The sequence below is a fragment of the Pipistrellus hanaki genome, assembly GCF_964339955.1.
Source record: "Pipistrellus hanaki genome assembly, chromosome: X".
Lineage (NCBI taxonomy): Eukaryota > Metazoa > Chordata > Mammalia > Chiroptera > Vespertilionidae > Pipistrellus > Pipistrellus hanaki.
In genome coordinates, this window is record NC_140524.1 from 98496646 (window position 1) to 98519715 (window position 23070).

General features: G+C 39.6%; 1 protein-coding gene across 1 annotated transcript in view; it reads left to right on the forward strand.

Annotated features, from left to right (window-relative positions):
• The first annotated feature begins 4224 nt into the window (after positions 1-4224).
• The window catches only part of PIR (pirin), a 72477-nt gene continuing 53631 nt past the window's right edge, over positions 4225-23070 (forward strand). The window contains exons 1-3 of the mRNA XM_084869910.1: positions 4225-4348; positions 5632-5771; positions 11300-11392. Coding sequence (XP_084726036.1) covers positions 5676-5771; positions 11300-11392 — 189 coding nt within the window. The 5' untranslated portion in view covers positions 4225-4348; positions 5632-5675. The remainder of the gene's footprint in view (positions 4349-5631; positions 5772-11299; positions 11393-23070) is intronic.

Sequence of the window (23070 nt, forward strand, 5' to 3'; positions counted from 1 at the left end):
CCAGAGTTATTTTTCACTTAATGAACAGTGGCTACAGTGTCACCAAAGCCTAATCAATCTGCAAGAAAGTATTTTTTAGTTTACTGCTTGAAGGAGAAGTTGCAAATAATAAAATGTACAAGATGTCCATATGTTTCTATAAAATAGATCTTTAAAAAAATATATTTTATTGATTTTTTACAGAGAGGAAGGGAGAGAGATAGAGAGCTAGGATGAGAGAGAAACATCGACCAGCTGCCTCCTGCACACCCCCTACCGGGGATGTGCCCGCAACCAACGTACATGCCCTTGACTAGAATCGAACCTGGGACCTTTCAGTCTGCAGACTGATGCTCTACCACTGTGCCAAACCGGCTTCGGCTCTATAAAATAGATCTTTGAGAAGAAAGTTAATAAGTCATATAGAAGAGAAAAACATTTTTTGAGTAAGGAGAAAAAAAGGTCAAATAAAATCTGTTGATTATCTAGGTATCTTTAAAGATTATAATGCTGCTATTTGGAATTATTTAGGGAAAGCTATCTTCATTGTCATATCAGCATGTAGTTTTCTTTGTTTTCCAGGGTTCCCAAGACCATCGATGGTCTATTTACCCACTCATATATCCAGCTTCCTGCTTCACATCTCTGCCTGGGTAGCAAATGACAGTGAGAAAAGTGCTTAAAGCTCTATGTCACATTTCTCAGCTCAAAAGTGAGCCCTGCTATAGTGAAATGTGACATGCCCCATATTCTATTTATAAACATTTGTCCCCTTCTAACTTTGTTTTCCTCACTTTAAGTCTTTTAACTTTTCAGGCCTGACAATGAATCCCTTTGACTTGGCTTCTACCTGTCACTGGATTCTCAAAGAGAAGAAAGAGAAGCTCTTACTCCTGTTATAGTTTCGGCGGTGGAGGGGATTCTGAGGCTCAGAGGCAGCTTTAAAAGGTGATAAACTGAAAACCTCCCAAAGAGTATCACACATCCAGCATTGAAATGGGCAAAATGTACAGTGAAGTCATTCTTTGCTGTTTTCTTTTATTATGAAGTTGTCCCTGGGAATGCTTCTTGTAACAGAGGAGCCTTTCAAGACACATGCACTTCCAAGGCTAATGTTATGGCCTGTAAGATTCAACATTTAATCTCTCAAGTCTAGTATAATAATTTTTGATCTTGCCCAGCCGATGTTGCTCAGTGGTTGATCATCAATCTATGAACCAGGAGGTCATGCTTTGATTCCCAGTCAGGGCACATGTCTGGGTTGTGGGCTCCATTCCTAGTAAGGGGGGGTAGGCGTGCAAGAGGCAGCTGATCAATGATTCTCTCTTATCATTGATGTTTCTATCTCTCTTTCCCTCTCTCTTCCTTTCTGAAATCAATAAAAATATATTTAAAAAATAATTGTTGATCTTGCTGGATTGCTAGTTGCCTTGGTAATAACATTTAATTAGACATCTCTACTTTCTAATAGGGTAAATATTTATCAGTGTTTTACTTCAGCCCAGAGAGCTTTGAAAGTCCACTTCATCTCTCCTGTCACATAAAAGCATATTTTCCAATTATCATGAAACAAATGACTTGGGTGGCTTAAAATAACCATTTTTATTTGCTCACAATTCTGTGGGTCTGGAAATGGAGAAGGAACAGTTGGGTATTCCTGTTTCATCAGCTGGGTCAGCTAGGGCAAGTGGACCCACTTCCAAGTGGGTTTCTTTGTCTATATATCTGGGCGTTCATGTCCTTGGCCTCTCGCTTTCTTCACATGGCACTTCTTCCTCCAGGACTCTCCTTCATGCATCACGGGCTCCTCTGAGAATGGTAGTCTCAGAGCCATTGCTCTTCTTACCTGGTAGCTGGTTTCCAAGAGGCAGGAAGCAGAAGCTGCCAGGCCATTTCAGAACCACACCCAAAATTGGCACAGTGTCACTTCCACCATATTCCATTGGTAATACAGCTACAAGCCCTGTCTAGACTCAAGAGGAAGAGAGGTAAGCTCTACCCGTAATGGGGAGACTGTCAAGGTCTCATTGCAGAAAGTCAGGTCTGAAGGGAAATACTTGGAGCCATCTGAAGAAAATAGAACTTTCCAAAGGATGATAAACAGTGACTCTGGTTAACAATTGGTAAGTGTGATGATTACTGTGTCAAACATCTCACCCGGATTTGAAGGGACAGAAAGGGAAGTTTTCCCACAGGGAGTGATATCCCAACTGAGAGCTGAAGGATGAATGGGGATAAGCTAGATCAGTAGAGAGAAAGTTCCAGACAGAGTTACAGCAAGCCAATAAGAGAGGGAATGCACATTCCAAACCTAAAAGAAGTTCAGTATGGTGGAAAGAGGGGTCTCTCTCTCTCTCTCTCTCTCTCTCTCTCTCTCTCTCTCTCTCTCTCTCTCTGTGTGTGTGTGTGTGTGTCAGTCCTTGAACAAGTGTGGAAGGTGAGGCCAGGTTAATGACATCCTAGGGTTTTCTCTTGAGGACAATGAAGGTTTTTGGCAGTTATTCCATTTCCCTTCGACTTGGAGAATGGATTGGCCAGTGGTAGGCCTGAAGGCAGGAAGACTGTGGTGGCTAATAGAGAAGATGGATGGTGGCAGTCAAACTGTGAAGGACTGTATGCATTTAAGAGATTGAGAGCAGAATTTGTAGGATTTCAAGATGAACAAAATGAGAACACTTGTGTTTCAGGCTCAGGCAACTGGCTAAATGCTGAACTCTTTTTGTAAGGAAGGCAGAGCATTTACTAAAGATTGCAGAATGCCAGACAGAGAACCCATGCTTCTATATTATTTGGAGACAGTTTCAGAAGTAAGGAAATTATTATATAAGGCATAATATTTCATTTCATGGCATTTTGAATGCTGATGTGCATTATTTCATTTAGCTTGAATCATCTAAGTAAGGTGGGGAGGGGTTTTGAACCCCACTAAGGTAAGAAGTTCAGGAGATGGTCCTTGTTCCACTACTAACCTTTATTAGAGCAAGGATCTACAAACCAGGTCTTGCAGCCCCATCTGGCCCACTGTCTAATTTTCACTTAGCCTGTTAGCTAAGAATGGTCTCTACATTTTTAAAATTGTGGAAATAAAAAAATAAACAAAAGAGGAATAATATTTCGTGACAAGTGAAAATAATATGAAATTCAAATTTCAGTATCCATAATTAAGGTTTTATTGAAACCGCCACTCGTTTCTGGTATTGGAAGACAGAAACATACCTGGTACCCCTGGTTAAGAATCTTAGCAATGTGATCTCACTTATAAATATAATTTAATGAACAAAATAAATTGATGAACAAAATAGAAACAGAGTCATGAATACATAAAACAGACTGGCAGATGTCAGAGGGGTGGGGGGTGGGGGGGACTGGATGAAAGAAGATGAAGGGATTAGGCAAAGAGCATATTTGTATAGCTAAGAGACACAGACAACAGTGTGGTTGTCTGTGTCTCTGGCTAGAGGGAAAGGGGGTTCAGGGCTGGGTGGAGGCGGGCAAAGGTGGGGGTTTGGGCACATCTGTAATAGTGTCAATAATAAAATAAAGGGGGAAAAAGAATCCTAGCAATGGATTAAAAAAAAAATCCTAGCAATTAACTAGATCCCTTCCCTGGCTTCTGAAACTCCACCTTCCCCTGGGAAAACTCTCCAATGCCCGCCTACCTCTATTCTAAATGGCAAACAGCAGGCAACTTACTTATGTAAGGAACGATTGTGTAGTGCTAGGGGCCTGCCAAGCTCATTTTATTTTCATCACAACTGTGCGAGGTTCTACTGTATGATCACTACCATCCCCATTTTACAATGAAAGACACAGAGTCTGAGCCACCCGCAAAAGGTCACAAGGCTAACAAGTGGTGGAGCATGCTTCAAACCTGGAGAGCCAAGCTCTGTGGGTTGTGTGGCAAGCAGACTCCAGGTAAAGACAGGTTTCCTATTGAGTCCAGCTGGGACCTTCACCATCATCAGGGCACTTGTCTGTCCAACATTTTCCTCCGAAGGTCCAGTGCTCTCCCTGAGGCCTCCCCTCTCCCCCCCCCCCCCCCCCGCCCCCCCATTCCTGGCTCAGGGGAGCAGCTCTCCCAGGCGGGAGGGGCACAGAGGCCAAAGGGAAGCAGAGCTGGCAGGGGGGAGGGAAGGGCGGAGCAAGAGCGCCCCCCCCCCCCAAAACCACTTTTCAATGACGAGTATCGCCCAGGCCCTGTGAGACCCTTGAACTCCCGCTTCCCTCCTCCCGCCTCCTCCCAACAGCAGCTGGCAAAGTGCTGAGTCACGGTGAGATGCCCGGTTCCCCAGCGCCCAGCACGCCTCCTCCCTGCGCTCCAGTCCGCTGCCAGCGCCCACATAGCTGCACAGACTCTAGACATCGCCACGTGAGTACCTGGGCGCTCACTGGGTGGGTGGGGGGACGCGTGGGGGATGCAGGGCAACAGGGATCAGCACCCAGCCTTCCCCACTTCCCCATCCCGCTTCTGACGCCTAGGGAAGTCTCAGAGGGAGGTGACTAGAGAAGCTTTATAGTCCTTTGCAATCTGGTGAAAATGGTCGCCTGCTTTTCTTTCTGAATTGCAGGAGCCTGGAAGAACCCAGAAATAGTCCAGATGGGGTCAAAATACTTTCGAATGGCTTGTAGGTGATGACTGTTCTTTCTGTGCAGCTTTGAAGCTTGGAAACTTATTTCCGTGTCTGACAGTCCAGCACCCAATAAATATTGATTGATTACCTGCTCCTCTTGACCGACAGGGGAGGGCATTGCCAGGTAGAGTGCTTAGAGCACTGACTGCACTCCTTTGAGGTAGGCAGCCTTATCACTCCTGTTTTACAGATGGAAAAACGGTGGAAGGAGAGACTTAGGAGTTGGCCTCAGGCCACACAGATGGTACATGGGGAAGCTGGGATGCAAACCCAGACTGACTGGCTCTAGGGTTTATGCTCCTAAAGCATCAGTTGGTTTGCGTGGGAATCTTTGAAGGGATGGATTGTATTTCTCTTGAAGAAGAGCTTTAGGGATTGAGGTCACTATCTGCATTTGAAGAGGAAAGGGGATTTGTTGTGTGCTCTGTCCTGAAATCCTGGATGCACTGTGAAGGGTAGCTCCTCCAGGAATTTCCTGTGCTCTGGGAGACTTCTTGAGAAAGTCCAAAGATTCTTTACCAGAAATGTTGGTCCCGGACTTCAGGGATAGATGGGTCTTTGAATTTGATGATGATTCTCAAAGATTCCTTTCAATGCCACGATCTTCAGCATCTGGAGAGAGTCATAGACCTCTTGGTTTTTTTTCTGTGTTCCTGAGTCACCTTGCAAAGCTCTCTCAGCCTGTGGGGTGGGGGGAGGAGAAAAGGGGAGAGCAGTCTGAGAAATTTCAGTGAGGTAAAGCAGATAAAGTGCCCACATTGGTAAACCTTGTAGAAGATGGCTACATGAGATAACAGTAGTAAGTAATTAGTAGCTGGGAACCAAGTAACTATTCAAACACATTTGTTCACCATCATGACAGCTGTTTAAATCACCTAACCCACATGTCGTACATAGGAAGCAACCAATAAGTTAGTATTTTGGCACAATTGATTTTAATATCCTTTCTTTTGTAGTCCTTAGCTATGACTTACGACTTAGTGACTACTCTGTTTTGTTCCCCCCACCTTTTGCCCTTCAGCCTCTATAGTTCAGCATCAGAACAGATCCTTTTTGGCCTTCGACATGGTGTCCTCCAAGAAAGTCACCCTCTCAGTGCTCAGCCAGGAGCAGTCAGAAGGGGTTGGAGCAAGGGTCCGCAGAAGCATCGGCAGACCCGAGGTATGTTGGTTTGGTGGCTGTTCTGTGCTTTTTTGAGGAAGGGACTGGTAGGACACTGAGGGCAAACTTGGGAATAGCAGGCCCAAAACCAACATGAGCTGTGGGGCCATAGGAGCCAAGTCTAAATTTGGCATTTGTGGTCCCCCACGGACTAACTCCAACCAAAAGGGGATATATGTATTGTGGATATACCTAGTAGAGGTCCTGAGCAGAAGGTGCAGCTGAGCTTCATGAAATGTCTCTGCCTGTCTCTGCACACCCACATCCTGTCAGCCTCAGCATGCATATCAACAGACATGCACGTTGTATGCCCTCAACTTTACATGCCTACAAGTAAAGGTACAAAGGAGTAACTGAGTCTCAATTCAAATTCCTAATAGAGAACCTGATTGGGTTGGCTTGGGTCAGGCCTATATCCTTGGTCAGTCAGCCATTGCCAGGGATTTGGGTTCCTAGGGAGACCCCTGGGACCCAAAACTGTGGTCCTTTTGTGGTGGTGGAGGTAAGTAGGGGCTATCAGAGAAGGTAACTATAGGTTATGTAGATGTTTTTCAACATTAGAGAGCTCTTTCGTTTGAAAATTATGGGAGACGTGACTTGTGGGAAAGAAAGTCTTATATGCCCATTAAAGATGGTTATAACCCAGGGAGTACTGTGCCCAGCACCTCACTAGATTAAAAAAAAACACACACACACAAAAAGTTTTTGAGGTATTAGTTTCAGGTGCAACATAATGATACAATATTTGCATGTATAGTGAATTGATTACCACAATAATCAATTTTATTTTATTTTATTTAGATATCATCTGTCACCATTCATAGTTACAATTTTTTTCTTGTGATGGGGACTTTTAAGATATCTTTTAGCAAATTTTAAATATGCTACACAATATATTAACTATGGTCATCATACTGTATATTACATCCCATTTAGGGCAATGGATTAATTTTGAAATGTTTGTCCCTTTTAAAATCTGCTCTAATATTCTCATACTCTTTCTATCATTAGCTTTCTCCTTAACTGTGAATATCTTTTGAGGTCCATCTACATTGTTTTTCGAAAGATAGATGCAAACAGGATTATCCTAAGGGATTATTAAATGCACAGTGGATGTTGGGAGATGAAGGTGAATGTGGTGTCATATTCTACTAGGCCACTTTACCAATAGGAAAGTTGTAAAGAATTTGGACACCCATCAGTAGACCCATTATTATTTGTTGAGGGTAATTAATACTTTAATTACTCCATCTGTCAGGAACACATCTGCTGAGGGTTTCTACATTGATTTTGACTTGTGAACCCCTTTTGGTGGTTTGGTGAAACCTATCTATTCCTTCTCAGAATATTGTTTTTAAATGCATAAAATACATAGGATTACAAAGGAAAACTTTGTGGTTAGCAAAATATTATAAAAACAAATTTGTAATCTAATAGTTTTACATTAAGCAGGAAGACTTGGTGGCAGTTATAACTACCTAAGATCAAAGTTGTGAAGAGCATGAAAAATAGTTCAGTGTACCTGCAACAACTATAATATGCTATGAAGATAGCTTTGACTTGTATTGGTGACAAAGTCACAGGTACTAATATTTTACTGTGATTCTTTTACTACATTCATAATTGAAGGAAGTGTCAAATTTCAGTCTGGAGATGGATGCTGCTGACTGTTGCACACCAATGGCACTGTTTTTAATGCCACTGAACTAACACCTAAAAATGGTCAAAATGGTAAAATTTATGTTATGTATATTTTACTACAAAAAAAGAAAAAATTTTTGTTACAGGTTAGTGAAATTAAGGATGTGCTTTTTTTCCTCAGCCAAGTTCACAGCCACCCTGAATTCTATCCCAGTTAAGAGTCCCTGGCTCACAACCTTTGCTTTAAAGATCCCAACATTTTACATATAATCATATATCTTACATCATGGTGGTTATGTAGACTATACATTTTTATGTCAATAAAATAAAACAAAAAAAACCTTTCAGTAGATTGTAGTATTTGTGTGCACACGTACAATATATGTTACACATGTGGTATGCACCCATAGATAGTAAAAAGAAGAGTCAAAACTAGAGACAGAGTCAAAGAATGCATTTGATACTTTCATGTCTAATAATATGACAGAGTAGATAACTTAAAATAAACAAATAAATAAAATTAATTAGGTAGCGAAATAAACCAGACAAGGACTAATACCATACAATTTCACTTATATGTGGAATCTAAAGAGCAATATAAATGAACAAACAAAATAGAAACAGACTCATGGTTGCCAGCGGGAAGAGGGTTGGGGGGCTGGGTTAAAAAGGTGAAGGGATTGATAAGTACAGATTGGTAGTTACAGAATAGTCTTGGGGATGTAAAGTACATCATAGGGAATATACTACAAATATGTACAGACCCAGGAGGGTGCTAGAAATACCAGGAAGAGCACTTTGTTTTAAAAAAAGATATCTTTTATTTTTTTCAGAGAAGAAGGGAGATGGATAGAGAGTTAGAAACATCAATGGGAGAGAAACATCGATCAGCTGCCTCAAGCACACTCCCCTCTGGGGATGTGCCCGAAACCAATGGACTTGACTGGAATCGAACCTGGGATGCCTCACTCTACAGGCCAATGCTCCATCCACTGAGTCAAATGGGTTAGGGCCCAGGAAGAGCACTTTTTAACATATATAATTGTCTAACTGCCATGCTGTACTCCTGAAACTAATATAAAATAATGTTGAATGCAAATCATAATTGAAAATAAAGTTAAAAAAATAATTAACTGAACTGATAGGAAGTTAGAGAAATTCATAGTGTACAAAATCAATGAGAAAGAAAGGAGAAATTAAAAATATAAACAGTTTCATAGCCATTAGGATAATTGAAGCAGTATTTTTTTTTAAAGATTAAGACAAAGACAACAGGTTCAGATGAGTTTATAGACAAATTTTACCCAATATTTAAGGTACAGGTAATTCCGATGATGCACAAATTCTTCAGGAGATGAAGCTCCAAGGAATCCTCAAATCACTTTATGAAGTTACCTTGATATTAAGACCAAACAAGGACAGCATGTGAACGGATAATTACATCACATTTATAAATATTTTACAAGAATCATAAAGTATTAATCAACCCAATATAGCAATGTATAATAAACATAATATATCATCACCAAGTTTGGATTATAAGAAGAAAGCAAATGTAGTGTAATGTTAGAAAATCTCTGTAATTTACCAACATTAACAGATTAAAGTTGGAAAAAAACATTTCAATCAGTGCACTAAAAATATTCAATAAAATTCAATATCTATTTATGCTAAAAAAAATTAGTAAACAAGGAATAGAAGGAAAATTCCTCAAACTTACAAAGAGATCTACAGAAAACCTGCATCGAACCACCTGGTTACTGTGAAACTTTAGAAAACTATCTGTAACTATCAGGGACAAGATAAGGATGTCTATTACCATCATTTCTACTCAGTTTTATTGTAGAGATACCAGCTTGCAAAAAGAAGAAAAAGGAATAGAAAGTATAAAGATTTAAAAATGAGGGGGGGGGGGAGTTATTTGCTGATGGGTATTAATTGGAATAATTCCTCCCTCCTTATAATGCAGCAATTTTCAACCCTTTTCATCTCATGGCACACATAATCATTAAACTTCTGTAGCACATTTTAAAAATATTTTTTTGCTGACCTGACAAAATATATATTTTGCTGATCTGACAAAAAATAGGCGTAATTGTGATTCATTCACACCTGATAGCTATTGTAGTGTTGGAGGTTGTCATTTTTAAATTTGACAATCTGAGTAGTCAGGCATTGCATGTTTTAAATCTTTCCCCACACTGTTGAAAATCACTGCTGTAATGGATTATGTCCTCCCACCACTTCTAGCTTCATTAGCCCCGAGTCCCATATGGAGAGTTTAAGTTCTCCCCTCCCTGACTTTGGCCTTGGCCATGTCATATGCTTTGACTAATAGGATGTGTTAATGTGATTGTGCACCATTGGCTTGGCTCATTTTTGCTCTTGACCTTGGCTATCAGAAAAGCATCTTCTAGATAGTGACCACTGTTAATGCTTGGGACCCAGAATGAGGAGATATGTAGAGGCCAGCTAAGCTTAGCAACCTGGTACCGCTTTAATGTAAGTAAAAATTTTGTTTGTAAGCTTCTGGGCAAAAGCTTATTGATTAATACACTGACTCTGTGAATGTTTGCAAAGAAAACCCAAAGAAACTACAGATGAATTGTTAAAATTAACAAGAGCATAGAAATGTTCAAAATTGCCTTTCTATCCACATTTCTAATCCCCAGAAGCAAAGTGTTCAAAAATACAATTTAAAAAGACAATAATACCTTTAAAAATGATGTTATCTAGAAAAAATTTATGCAAAATCTTTGTGGAGAAAATAACAAATCCTATTAAAAGATATTTTCAAAGACCTAAATAACTGGAGATAATGCAATATGCAAAATGTAAATGTGCATTTTCCCAAATTGGTTCTTAGATGCAGAGCAATTCCAATCTGTTTTTATCTCTCACTTGAGCTTGATATTTATCTTCAGTTGCCCTCTAGCTTTTGCACAATATATTGGACATTAAATATTTAAAGTTCCATTTATTTGCAGATATCACAAATTCAATGTGAATTAAAATGAAGTCAGCATCACTGCTTTTACTATATTCCTTGTGCTTCTGGATGGCCCTGCCATCCTCCTAGGCACCATAGCTAGAAGTTTGGGAATTGTCTCATGCTCTTTCTTGTTCCCATTCTCCATCACCACGGCATTGTCTTAGGCCTGACATTTGTCCTTGCCTGGAGTGACTTTCTAAATACTCTTGGTGGTTCACTTCCTTTTCTAAACCACCTTCCATATGTGTGCTAGAGTGATTTTTCTAAATCTGATCATCTCAACCTCTGATTATAATCCATTCTCTTAAAGATAAAACCCAAACTTCTTTAAGGTTTGACCTCTCTCCTCAGCCGATCTCTCATCATAATTCTATGCCCATCTTTTGCCCCAATAGAGTCATTTCCTTGTAGTTCTCCAAGCCTTGTCTGCTCTTTTTGTTGGAATAGTCTTCCTTTTCCCCCTTTTACTGAACTGCTACATTTACTTCAAGACTCAGTTTAAGTGACATCTCCCCCGATCATTCTCCACTCTCATGTGTAATAAAGTGTCTTCCTCCAGAACATCTATCAACACAGTGCAATCAATGACTTTCTAGTCTGTCCCCCAATGAGATTATGAATCTGTTTAGGATACAGGCTGTATCAGTTTCTGCTTGACTATTTAGATCTTAGATGATTATGAAATGTTTGTCCACTCTTCACACTTCTCATAGAATGTCAAGTCTAACTTAATCAGTGTGTGTGTGTGTGTGTAAGGATTTCTTTTCATTTCAGTAAGTTGCTCACTGGCTGTGTGGTTTTCAATGTGTTCTTGCTAGATCGGTTCATGAATGTAGTCCCTAGTAGTATGGCTTAAAAGGCATGCCTAATCTGCTGAACTTTATTTTTATTTCAGTTAAAAAATCTGGATCCATTTTTACTGTTTGATGAATTTAAAGGTGGTAGACCAGGTGGATTTCCTGATCACCCACATCGAGGTTTTGAAACAGTAAGTAAAACAATTTAACTGCAAAAGTGTTTATTTTAAAACTTACCTCTGATTTTAAATTTACTAATAATTTTTAATGATAAATTAAACTTTCAAAGCAATGAGTATTGGCAAAAATTAATTTATGAGTTCCTGGCTATTGACTGGCTATTAGAGAATTGTAATATCTATTTTACATGAAGTATACTCAAATGGGTAAATTTACTGGTTTGTTTTTTTAATATTCTTAGCACTTGTGCCACTGGAGACATTCCTATTCAAGCAGTTAATAAAGAGCAAGAATTGACTTCTTTTTTTTTCTTTTTTAAAAAAATATATTTTATTGATTTTTTACAGAGAGGAAGAGAGAGGGACAGAGAGTCAGAAACATCGATGAGAGAGAATCATTGATCAGCTGCCTCTTGCACAGCCCCTACTGGGGATGTGCCCGCAACCAAGGTACATACCCTTGATCGGAATCGAACCCGGGACCATTCAGTCTGCAGGCCAACGCTCAATCCACTGAGCCAAACCAGTTCGGCAAGAATTGACTTCTTAAAATATTTATACAATTAAAATTTATTGGAGGTAAAAGAAAAACGTTAAGATATGATTAAAATAATTTTATATTTAAAACTTGTTTCTCTTCAAGGCTATTCAGAAATAACCTCATGTAATATAATATTTTAAACCCAAAAGACAGTCTAGGATCACTATGAGTATTTAATCTCAGTTCTAAGGAATTTTATATAATTAGGGTGGTTAAAATAGAACATAACCTAAAAATTAGAATTTTAAGGACATACATATACATTTACAAAGTTAACTGTAAAATTTATAGAGATTCTGCTGCAAATTTGTTTTGAGTTTTAGATATAGATATAGAAATGTGTAATATAATACTGTGCACTTTCAAAGGTTTCTGTTCCCCACATATACATATTCTAGAGGCCCATTGCATGACATTCGTATAAGAATAGGCCCCTGGCTTCCCTCCCAGCTGCCTGGGAGCCAGCAAGTCCCCGCTCCCTGGCCGCCTGGGAGCTGGCATGTCCTGGGTTCTGTCCTGTAGCACCACTCCAGTAGCTCCCTCCACCTCTTCCCTCCCCCTCATAGCAGGCTTCACAACGCTCAGGGCCTGTGTATGCAAATTAACCCACATCTTTTTTTTGTTAATTTGCATACTCACTCTGATTGGCTGTGGGCATAGCAGAGTGATGGTTAATTTGCATGTTTCTCTTTTATTAGGTAAGAATTCTGGAAAAATACCAGGATAGTTACAAACTTTAGCCATCTGATCCTTAAGAAAAAAAACAGTAATTCTGGGAACACACCGGGGCTTGTTAAAGATTTAGTGTGTTTGTCAAGCAAATTATTAAATGAGTAAATATTCATTGAAAGCTGGTGACAAGCAGGCATTGGTATTGAATGATCTTTTGCATGCTAGTGTGTGTGTTTGTATGTTGGAAGTGTGGGGAGAACACAGAGAAAGGGAGGCTAGCAAAGAATGAGGCCTGACCATCGATTGCCTCCAGTATGCAGTCTAGTTAAAGAGGCAAAAGATGGATAGGTAAGCAGTTCACCATTACAGGGATGAACCAAGAAGCTTCTGGAAATAGTATGAATGATGAAAGTAGTCAGTTCTCCTTTTGTCATTTAGCCATTTTCTTTCCAATTTCTTTCTCATTCCTTTCATCTAACCTATCCTGCTGAATTCTGATCCAGTTCCAAATCAGATGGTATGGAAACATTCTCACCACTCCATCCTATTGCTCCAGTTACCATTTTGCTAATCGTTCATGGTCTTTTAAAATATTATTTTCTCCGTCAGGTTTCCAGATAATCTCAAGTAGATGCACTTGCTCCTTCAATTGGTCCCGTTTAGCATTATATTTTTACCGGGCTCATGCACATTAGAATATTAGGTCTCTATGGTGACCCCAATCATATCCTGTCTATCTTGAATTGGAGGTGGCAATTGAAGAATTTCCTTAATTGCCACCTCTCTTGGCCATGCCAAGATGACTGTAAATTGCTTCAGCTGAGATAATTGTGCACTGGGCCGCTAGAGAATATATAAAAGGACAAAATATATTGCTTTCCTCTCCGCTATAAAAAGGGGGACCGCTATTAATTGTAAGGTGCTCAACCTTAAACTACCCAAGTTCAGCTGTAGGCTATTGGTATTTGACTCTCTTCTTTTGAGTAACCTTAAAAATATATTCATAATTGTAGTCAATCCTCATTATTTTGTGGATTCTGTATTCCTGAATCATCTACTTGCTAAATTTATTTGTAACCCCAAAATCAGTACTTTTGATTCATGGATGTGCACAGACAGGCCCAAGGTGCATGTTCCCAGCTGAGGATGAACAAGGTGATGCTCTGCTTCCTGTTTCAGCCCTCACACTGTAAAAGGGTGTCCTTGAGGCCTATTTAATGTTACATCTTTTACATGTTAGTGCTTTTTCTGATGGCGAATTCACTGCTTAAAATGGCTTCCAACCGAAGTACTATCTGGTGTTCCTAAGTGCAAAAGGCTGTGAGGTGCCTTATAGAGAAAATACGTGTGTTACATAACCTTTCAGGCATGAGTTATAGTGCTATTGGCTGTGAGTTCAATATTAACCAATCAACAACATATGTTAAATAAAATGTCTTGAAATGGAAACAAATATAAAACAAGGTTCTGTGTTGGTCAGTTCATGAAAATGTGGCCAGAAGCTTGCAGGATCACATTCCTGTGTTTCCCTAGAAGCAGTGGCTCAGTGTTCATGGCTAATTCAGTGATCATGGCGCCTTTAATAGAATATTGCTACTAAGAGTAACTAGAATCAACTATATCAGTTTCCTCCGGGAGTGTAGATAAGCCAAGGAGTCATCTTTGTCTTATATAAACTTTTAAAGTATGCAATTTAAAACCAGTTCCACTTGTAGGCTGGTATTACCTCCTTTGTCTTCAGCAAGGGAGCATCCTCAAAAGGAGTTGCACATGTTTTGTCTTTCCACAATGCCAGGTTTATTAGAGAAGACACACCAATAAGCCAATAGAGTCATATGCAGGTTACTCACGGAGAGGGGGAGCTTATGCGATAGAAGCGAGCAGAGCAAATGTCCAGAGCAAAGTCCCAATCATTGGCAGCATTTGCAGGTGGAAAGGAGGGCGTCATTCCCAAGCCAGGTGGCTGCAGTGACAGCACCCTTCCCATGGCGAGCAGGGCTCTGACCATGACCTTTGGTATGGCCAAGCTCAACCATTGGGTGGTGGGAGCTTGGAGTTCTTAGAGCCCACAAAGGGTAGAGGGCCCATTCATATTGGTGTCCTCATGGAGTCCTTATCCAAGTGTCCAAACTTGTGGTTTTGGGTGTTCCTGGACCTCCCTACGGGCATTCCCATTACACCCTATTACCTGTCTTTTTTGTTCTTGTTTGTTAATCCTCACCTGAGGATATTTTTCCATTGATTTTTGTAGAGAAGGAGAGGGAAAGACAGAGAGATACTTTGATGTGAGAGAGACACATCTATTGGTTGCCTCCTGCATGCACCCTGAACAGGGCCGGGGAACCTGCAATCAAGGTACACGTCCTTGACAAGAATTGAAGCTGGGACCCTTCAGTCCACAGGCTGATGCTCTATCCACTGAGCCAAACCAGCTAGGGCTCATTACCTCAGTCTTGACACAGCACTTTTCATAACTGTGTCTTTATCATGGCTCACTGACTACATATTGGATTGTCAGAGAGATCCAGCAAGTATGCTCTGCTCTTGCTCTATACATCCCTGGAGCATTTTTTACAAGCTTGATATAAATTTTGATAATACTAGTTAGTACAAAGAACAAAGTTAGAAGTACTTCTTAAGTTATCTTACCATCCAGAATTAGGTATTGTTATTGTTTTGATGTATTTTCTTCTAGTACTTTTTTCTGTATATGTTTTGTGTCTTTTTAAAACTTAACATTATAATCTTAGCATTTTCCCAATATTCTTAAAAAAGCTAACCTTTACTAACTTTATTAAACATCTGCTGTGAAGGTTGTATCAGTTGACATTACTGCAATGATGTATGAGCGTACCTTTTCCCCCTCCGTATCACGAATACAATAGATTCACCCACCTTCTCTTTATCTTTGCTATTTTGACAAGTGAAAAATAATGCCTCATGATAGTTTTAATTTGTATTTCTTTTATCTGAGTGATTAACTTTTCATTTTTAAGCATCTGTTCACCGTACATAATTATATCCTTGCCCTAGTTTTTCTGTTGGGTTGCTGGTATTATTATATTATAGAAGCTCTTTTTATATCAAGGAAATCAGGCCCTTTTCAATGACAGGAGTTTCAATAGTGTTAGGAGGGATTAGGCTTGTTTTGCATATCCCTAAAGGTAAACCTTTGGATACATAGCATAGAATCAAACCAAAAGAAGGATGAACTTTGTAACAATTCGTTATGCAGAGGTAGAAAAGCCTCCCTGAGTTGAAGGGATTTTCTGATTTCTGGGAAATACAAACATGCACTGGATGTTAACATAATGGGTGTATTACCAGGTTCAATGTTCCTTAAAATGGCTGTGTACTACATGAGTCAGTGCTGTGCTGGAATAAAAAAATATTAGAGCTGAGAAGAATTTTAAAAATAAAAATGAAATTATGCTGTACTAACACATGAATGTAAAATCTGAACACATACATATATGCTCATTTTTAAAAAAATTAACAGTGAGACACAAAGAAATGTGGAGGATATTTTTCTACAAAATTCTTATTACCTCAATAGGATGGGTATACCTGGTCTCACCTGGAACCTCAGGCTCCTCCTGAGATTTATGGAATCAAAACCTGCATTTTAACAACATTGTCAAGTGATTGATGTGCACATTAACATTTGAGAAGTGCTCCTCTAGATGACTTTGCAAATTAGACATATTGTAATTCTATGAGATAAGAGTGAGAACCTGATTTTACTGAGTTAATGCCAAATTTTTTTAAAAAAAATTTAGCTCTTTGGTTTGGCTAGCTGTATATTTTCTGTTAAAGAGTTTTCTGAAAATTGAGGAGGGAGGAATGCCCTAGAGGAGGCACAGCTGGTGGTCACAAGACAAAGGGGAAACTTTGTTCAGTGTTTCCTGCCAGGAGCTTAGATTCTGGGGAGCATTGTTTTCCAAAGGCCTGAGTGGTAAAGGGTGGAATAATTTTGCAGTGACCTATTTCTGGTCAGGCCTGATATCTCTCCCCAACCCCTGGATTTGTTTGGGACAACTGAAAATGATCAGAAACAAAGAAAGATCTGTAAATTTGGCAGCATTCTTCTCTTTTTAATCCATGTCCTAATAAAGTTTAGTTTAGCTTGAAAAACCAGTAACGTGCACACTCTGTTGATGAACCATTCACCTACTCTGAGGAGAAATGCATTTTATGCCTTTTGACATCTTCCTTCAAATTATAGCCTCATGACTTTACAGATTTAACACTGAACATCCCGTGTCCCTTGGATCCCCTCAGTCCTGGGGAAACCAAGATGGTTGGTCACTCCTGCCTAGTTAAATTTAAGAACTGTCAGGACTAAACTGTCATGCCTGCTTCTCAGGGACATTTTAGGATGTTTTTTGTCCATTATGCTCTTAGTTGTGCTTAGACATGTTTTAAAAGTTCTTCACTACAAGCCTTAGCAGGTTTGTTGATCAGGAGAACAAACCTTCCTTGTTTCCAAGGGCGTGCCCAGTAGAATGGCCACCCTAGCATTCACTGGTTGGCAGCCAGCAGTTTGCAGGCAATGCCTGAACAATATCCTGGAGAGGAAGGAAGGGTCATAGTGATTCACACGAAAGCTCACACTGGATTCAGATCTCCTGTCTGCCATACAGCCTGCTTTTTCTAGTTTGCTGTTCACTTTCAAAACTTATCATACTATTATTGAATCAAGGTTGGGGGGAGGAAGCTTTACTTAATTAAAATCCATTTTGGGGGTAGGGGAGGGAAATACTCTAGGACAGTGGTCGGCAAACTCATTAGTCAACAGAGCCAAATACCAACAGTATGATGATTGAAATTTCTTTGGAGAGCCACATTTTTTTAAACTTAAACTATATAGGGAGGTACATTGTTATTAACTTCATTAGGGTCCTCCTAAGCTGGCCTTTGCTAAAAACTCAAGGGGCCAAAGAGCCGCATGTGGCTCTCGAGCCGCAGTTTGCTGACCACTACTCTAGAAAACTAGGAAAGAAGGATACTTTCCTCAAATTATAAAGACCATTGTTCAATGAACATTCTATGTCATATCTAACACTGAGATATTAGATATAATCCTGTTAATTTGAGAGAAAAATACAAAAATATTGACCAGCACTATTACGATTTAATATGGTTCTGAGAGCTTTGAAGCTTTTAAGAGTTATAGCTATTGGAAAGGAAGAGGGAGATATTTATTTGTAGGTAATATGCTAAAAAAAAAAACACAAAAAACAAACACCCACAGTGGTTGCCTCCACTGTAGGGTGGTGATATGCCTGGAGGAGAACGAAGTGCACAGGACTTGTCCTGAAGTTATAGTTACAATACCAGCACGTGGATTTTTGCTTATATGTTTATTTGGCATGATTGAGAGGTGACGCCAACAGATTAAGGAAAGAAGCTAAAGCCACCCTCAACTAGATAAGCTCATACTGTATGGCATTGCATAATGGGGAGAATGACCTAGGGGCAGCTTCCTCTAAGAAATATTTGTGGACTATGAGAGGTCCCCATGAAACTTCATGAGTGCTCAGTTTATAATCACAACTTTCTCCTCTTCCACCTGTAGCCTGGCTGAACAGAAATTAAAATTGTGTGTGTATACATGCACACACGTGTGCTTACATGCATGTGTGAGTTAGTCCTGGGGGTAGAGGACTTCTACTTTGTAAGGAAGTTAAAAGAAGATTAAGAAGGAATAAGAGATATCCAATTGAAGAAGTTTCATGTTCTAAACTTCTTTCCCTTTAGAATCTAAAGGGAAAGCTGGCGCCAAAACCGGTTTGGCTCAGTGGATAGAGAGTTGGCCTGTGGACTGAAAGGTCCCAGGTTCGATTCCGGTCAAGGGCATGTACCTTGGTTGCGGGCACATCCCCAGTGGAAGGTGTGCAGGAGGCAGCTGATGGATGTTTCTCTCTCATCGATGTTTCTAGCTCTCTATACCTTTCCCTCCCTCTCTATAAAAAAATCAATAAAATTTATTTAAAAAAAATAAAGGGGAAGCTGGCACTTCTAACAGAAAGGCCGGGGAGGGATTCAGGAAAATGTTAGCCATTTAGTAAAATCTTAAGAAATAAGCTAGGTATGATTCTCTGGATAGTGGGGGTAAAGATGGAGGGCATAGTATGAGGATAGACTAAATGGTGAGTAGTTTATTTGGACTTAGAAAGTGGATGTGTGTGTGGTGGGTGGGACCTAACTATATTGGTTGAACCATTACCAGGGACAGCCTTGAAAGCACAACTCATTCTTTATTTATAAATGGATGGCCAAAATTGTATATGCTGAAACTCCCAAATTAATCCAATCATGTTAAATTAGAACTATCTTTAGCTTTCAGACTGTCTTATGTCAGTGGTTCTCAACTAAAAGTGATTTTGCTGGTAAGTGGTCATTTCTGGAGACGGTTCTGATCATACTAACTGGAGGATGCTGCTGCCATCTAGTGAGGAGAGGCAGGAATGCTGCTGAACACCTACAGTGAGCAGACAGTCCCCGCAGCAAAGAATTAAGCCCTGGTCTGTCAATGAGCATAGGTTACATGAGGAAATACCAGTTTCACTGAAATATTCTTTGAAAGTAGTTCAAATAAATTCTTAAGAAAGTTCTCAATTTCCCCCACCTGATTAATGATTATAAACAGAAACCTTTTATGTCTGAGAAACTGCATTCTTAGAGCTAAGTAGACAAATTGGAGGCAATGTAATAAAGACTATCAACCAGTTATTAAATATTCTTTGATGTCACCACATTTAAAATAATGTTTTTAAGTGCTGCTAAAAATAAGTCCACAATAAAGTAACATAGATCATTACACGATAAAAAGCTTCTTGCAGATATTCAACACTTTTAGCAAAACTGCTTTGGAGTTATCCATCAATGGATTTAGAATGAAATGCCTGACCTTACAGGATTAAACCTGAATGCCATTTGCCATGCAATAACATTAGCTCCCAGTTTCATGAGTACATGCTTTCAGTACATTACCTCTGCTTCACCAACAACCCTGAAAAGTAGGAATTGCTAGTCCCCTATTTTACAGATGAAGAAACAGAGGCTCAGAGAAGTGCTGACTTGTCAAGCTCACACAGCTCCTACAGGGCGGGCTTGGGCTGGCCCATCTGATCCCAGGCCCTTGCCTCACCACTCTCCCATGCTCCTGCTCCTTCTCGAACAATGCTGGTTTCTATACATCTGGTATTGTCTCAATACATCGACACATTAGTATTACAAATTAGATTCTACAGGTTATACAGATCTCCAACTAAACGCCTCATACTCTTTATATATATTATTGATTTTTACAGAGAGGAAGGGAGAGGGATAGAGAGTTAGAAACACCAATGAGAGAGAATCATTGATCAGCTGCCTCTTGTACACTCCCTATTGGGAATGTGCCTGCAAACTAAGATACATGCCCTTGACCGGAATCAAACCTGGGACCTTTCAGTCCGCAGGCTGACGCTCCATCCACTGAGCCAAACCGGTTAGAGCAACACCTAATACTCTTGCCATTACTCACTCACTATGGGACTCAATGCTTTCACAGTTCATGGTTGAGGGCTCCAAATTGTCCTGCCTGTCAGTGCAAAATAATGCTCTCACTTCTCCTCTGAACTCCCAGTATAATGAGGACATGGATATGGTTGGTTAGCTTCCTGGATATTTAAGGACAATCATTTAACTTCTTGTAGCCACTGCAGACAAAATTGTTAGCGGTAACAACATAATAAATAAAATTGTGCTTTCATCGCTTATGCCTTTTTATTACAACCTGAAAACTCTTTTCCTCCTTCTATTTACCCTTTTGCCCTACCCATTCCAGCTTTCCCCCAATATCCTAATCTTTTAAGGACCAGGTGGGGTCTTGCCTCTTCCATGAATTAATCCCCCATTCCTCCAGATTTTTATTCATCAAAATTAATCTTTGTTCTGGGTTTCCATTGGGAATAATGTACTCTTCTTTAGTATTCATGTCTTTTATCTGCACATTTTCTTAGTGTTTCCTAGGTGGGCAAGTGTTGATCATTTTGTTCATTTTTCTAATTTTCCACTTATGACGTTTTTATTGATTTCAGAGAGAAAGGGAGAGGGGGAGAGAGAGAGAGAAACATCAATGAAGAGAGAGAATCATTAATTGACTACCTCTGCACACCCCACACTGAGGATTGAGCCTGCAACCCAGGCATGGGCACTGACCAGGAATCGAACCGTGACCTCCTGGTTTATAGGTTGACACTTAACCACTGAGCAACACTGGCAGGGCTCAAACCCCCTTATTATAAAATGTTTTGTTGCTTCTTGAAGTCCAAATTTCTGAGAACTGTGGCCCAATAATACCAAGTACAATGAGCACATTGACTAAAAGTCTGAGAAATTAAATCCTTATAATTAATCAAATCAGAGAATAATAATGCACCAATCAAAAGATATCATCTACTTAATTAAATATTATTATAATGGAATTTTAACAAACTATTACAACAAAAAGGGACTTGACATAGTTCCCTAAAACCTCTCTCTCTTTGTAAGAACTCTGTGTGCCCCAAACCTGCCTGGGACCATGTGTGTAAGGGAGTGTATTCAGGCACTTCATTCTGGTGTCTGTTTTAACTAAAGACTGCTGAGCAGAAATACCTCCCTCTACACCACCACGTGGCTCACCGTTTGATGTCTAAATGGCAACCTGCCACAGAGACACATGATCTGATTGCAGAAAAATATTGCGCACACATTTAGGATCAGCAGGGGGCACCCTTAAACAAAAGTACTTTTAACCACCACTTTCCCCCTGGGTGCACACACAACTCTTTGTATGTGAGAAATTTGGCTAATCATAGAGGTTGGTAAACCATTTTCTTGAGATTCCTTCAATATAACCATGAAAATAAAACAATGAATGTGAACACCTTGACTTTGGATTTAGAAGTTATATATATATCAGTTAAGAAGCTGGCCTGATGATTACATAAGGAGCCACGGGGAGTTTGTCTGAGGAGATTCCCTGAGAGACTGAATCCTGAGTGGGGTTTGAAAAGGAAGGGCATTCCTGGCTCTGGGGTTTTAGAAGCAGCTGGAAGGTTCTCAGGGAGTCTGCAATGCAGCTCACCTACATAGTTAGATTCAGGAATATGATAATCAGAACCTCATATTTGGGCCTTTCTCATCAGCCATGAACTCAACTTGTGTTTCTCCCTCCCCCCCACCTCCTTTTCCTACTTAGCTACCAAGAGAACAACCACCATGTGAGGACAAATAGAAATTAAAAGAAAACATACTAGTTTTATCTACCACATAGACTTTTTGCTATAAGTATAAACCTTGCATCTATAATATCAAATCAGGTCATCACACTCTTCCTTCTGAATACCAGTCAGAAAGAAACAACAAAATATATGATATCTTGTTCCATAATTCTGCTGAATCTATAGCAGAATGCCTTTGAGGTATACCTTTCCTAAATTTCACTTCGCAAGGGACACTTTTCTCTCCTTATTGTTGTGGGGTTTATGTCCTTCTCCAAATGCAATCACACAAAATACAAGAAGAAATAAGAACAGACAAAGAAGCAAAAGTATTTAGTAGAGACCCATGAGAAGTTTAGGACTAGAAGGAGGAAAGGATGAGCAGGACGAGGAAGCATGACAAGTTCTTTAAGAAAACACCTGTTTCTGATTACACATTTCTTACTTAATTAGACACTTTGAGTTTAAACATAACACTCCCAAGTCCATCAACCACCCATGGCAATTCTCCAGGTGTTTGCAATTACGTACTGTCCTAAAAAATCATCTGGATTGTGTCAACTCAAAAAGTATTGCTTGAGATTTTAAAAAAAATATTTGCAGGCATTAATTTAGACTTACGGCATCAGTATAGCATTTATAGCACTTAGCAAAAATAAATAAATTGAAAGATAGATAATCAAAGAGTCAGTCATTTCTTTGGTTTCGGATTTCCCCCCAAAGGTTAAAAGTATGGTTTTTGCTCTAAGTAGTCAAAGGTAGGCATTGCAGACTCAGCAAATTTTCATAGACCAGACTTCTCTAATCCAGATTCATAGTATTTAGGATGGGAGAAGTGAGGTTTACTTTTGTATTACCAGAGAGAAGTAGAAATCCCCACCTCAAAACTAGAGGAAAAGAGGAATAATTGGCTTCTCAATCGTTTAGAAACAATGTTGGGATTGCTTTCTAAAATAAAGTTTGCAAAACCAAAACCAAAATACCAACAACACACACACACACACACACACACACACACACACACACACACACACATCTCTTGGTGTCCACGTACATTTCCATCTTTAAATGAAATAATTTCATAATTTACTTTATAAAGTTGCCTGACATATTTTGAGATGATTAACAACTTGAAAGCCCCTCAACTTGGATAATTGAAAACTCTTTCGGGATGGAACAAATATGATTTGAAAGAGACTCCTTTGAGAACCAAAAGGAGAGTT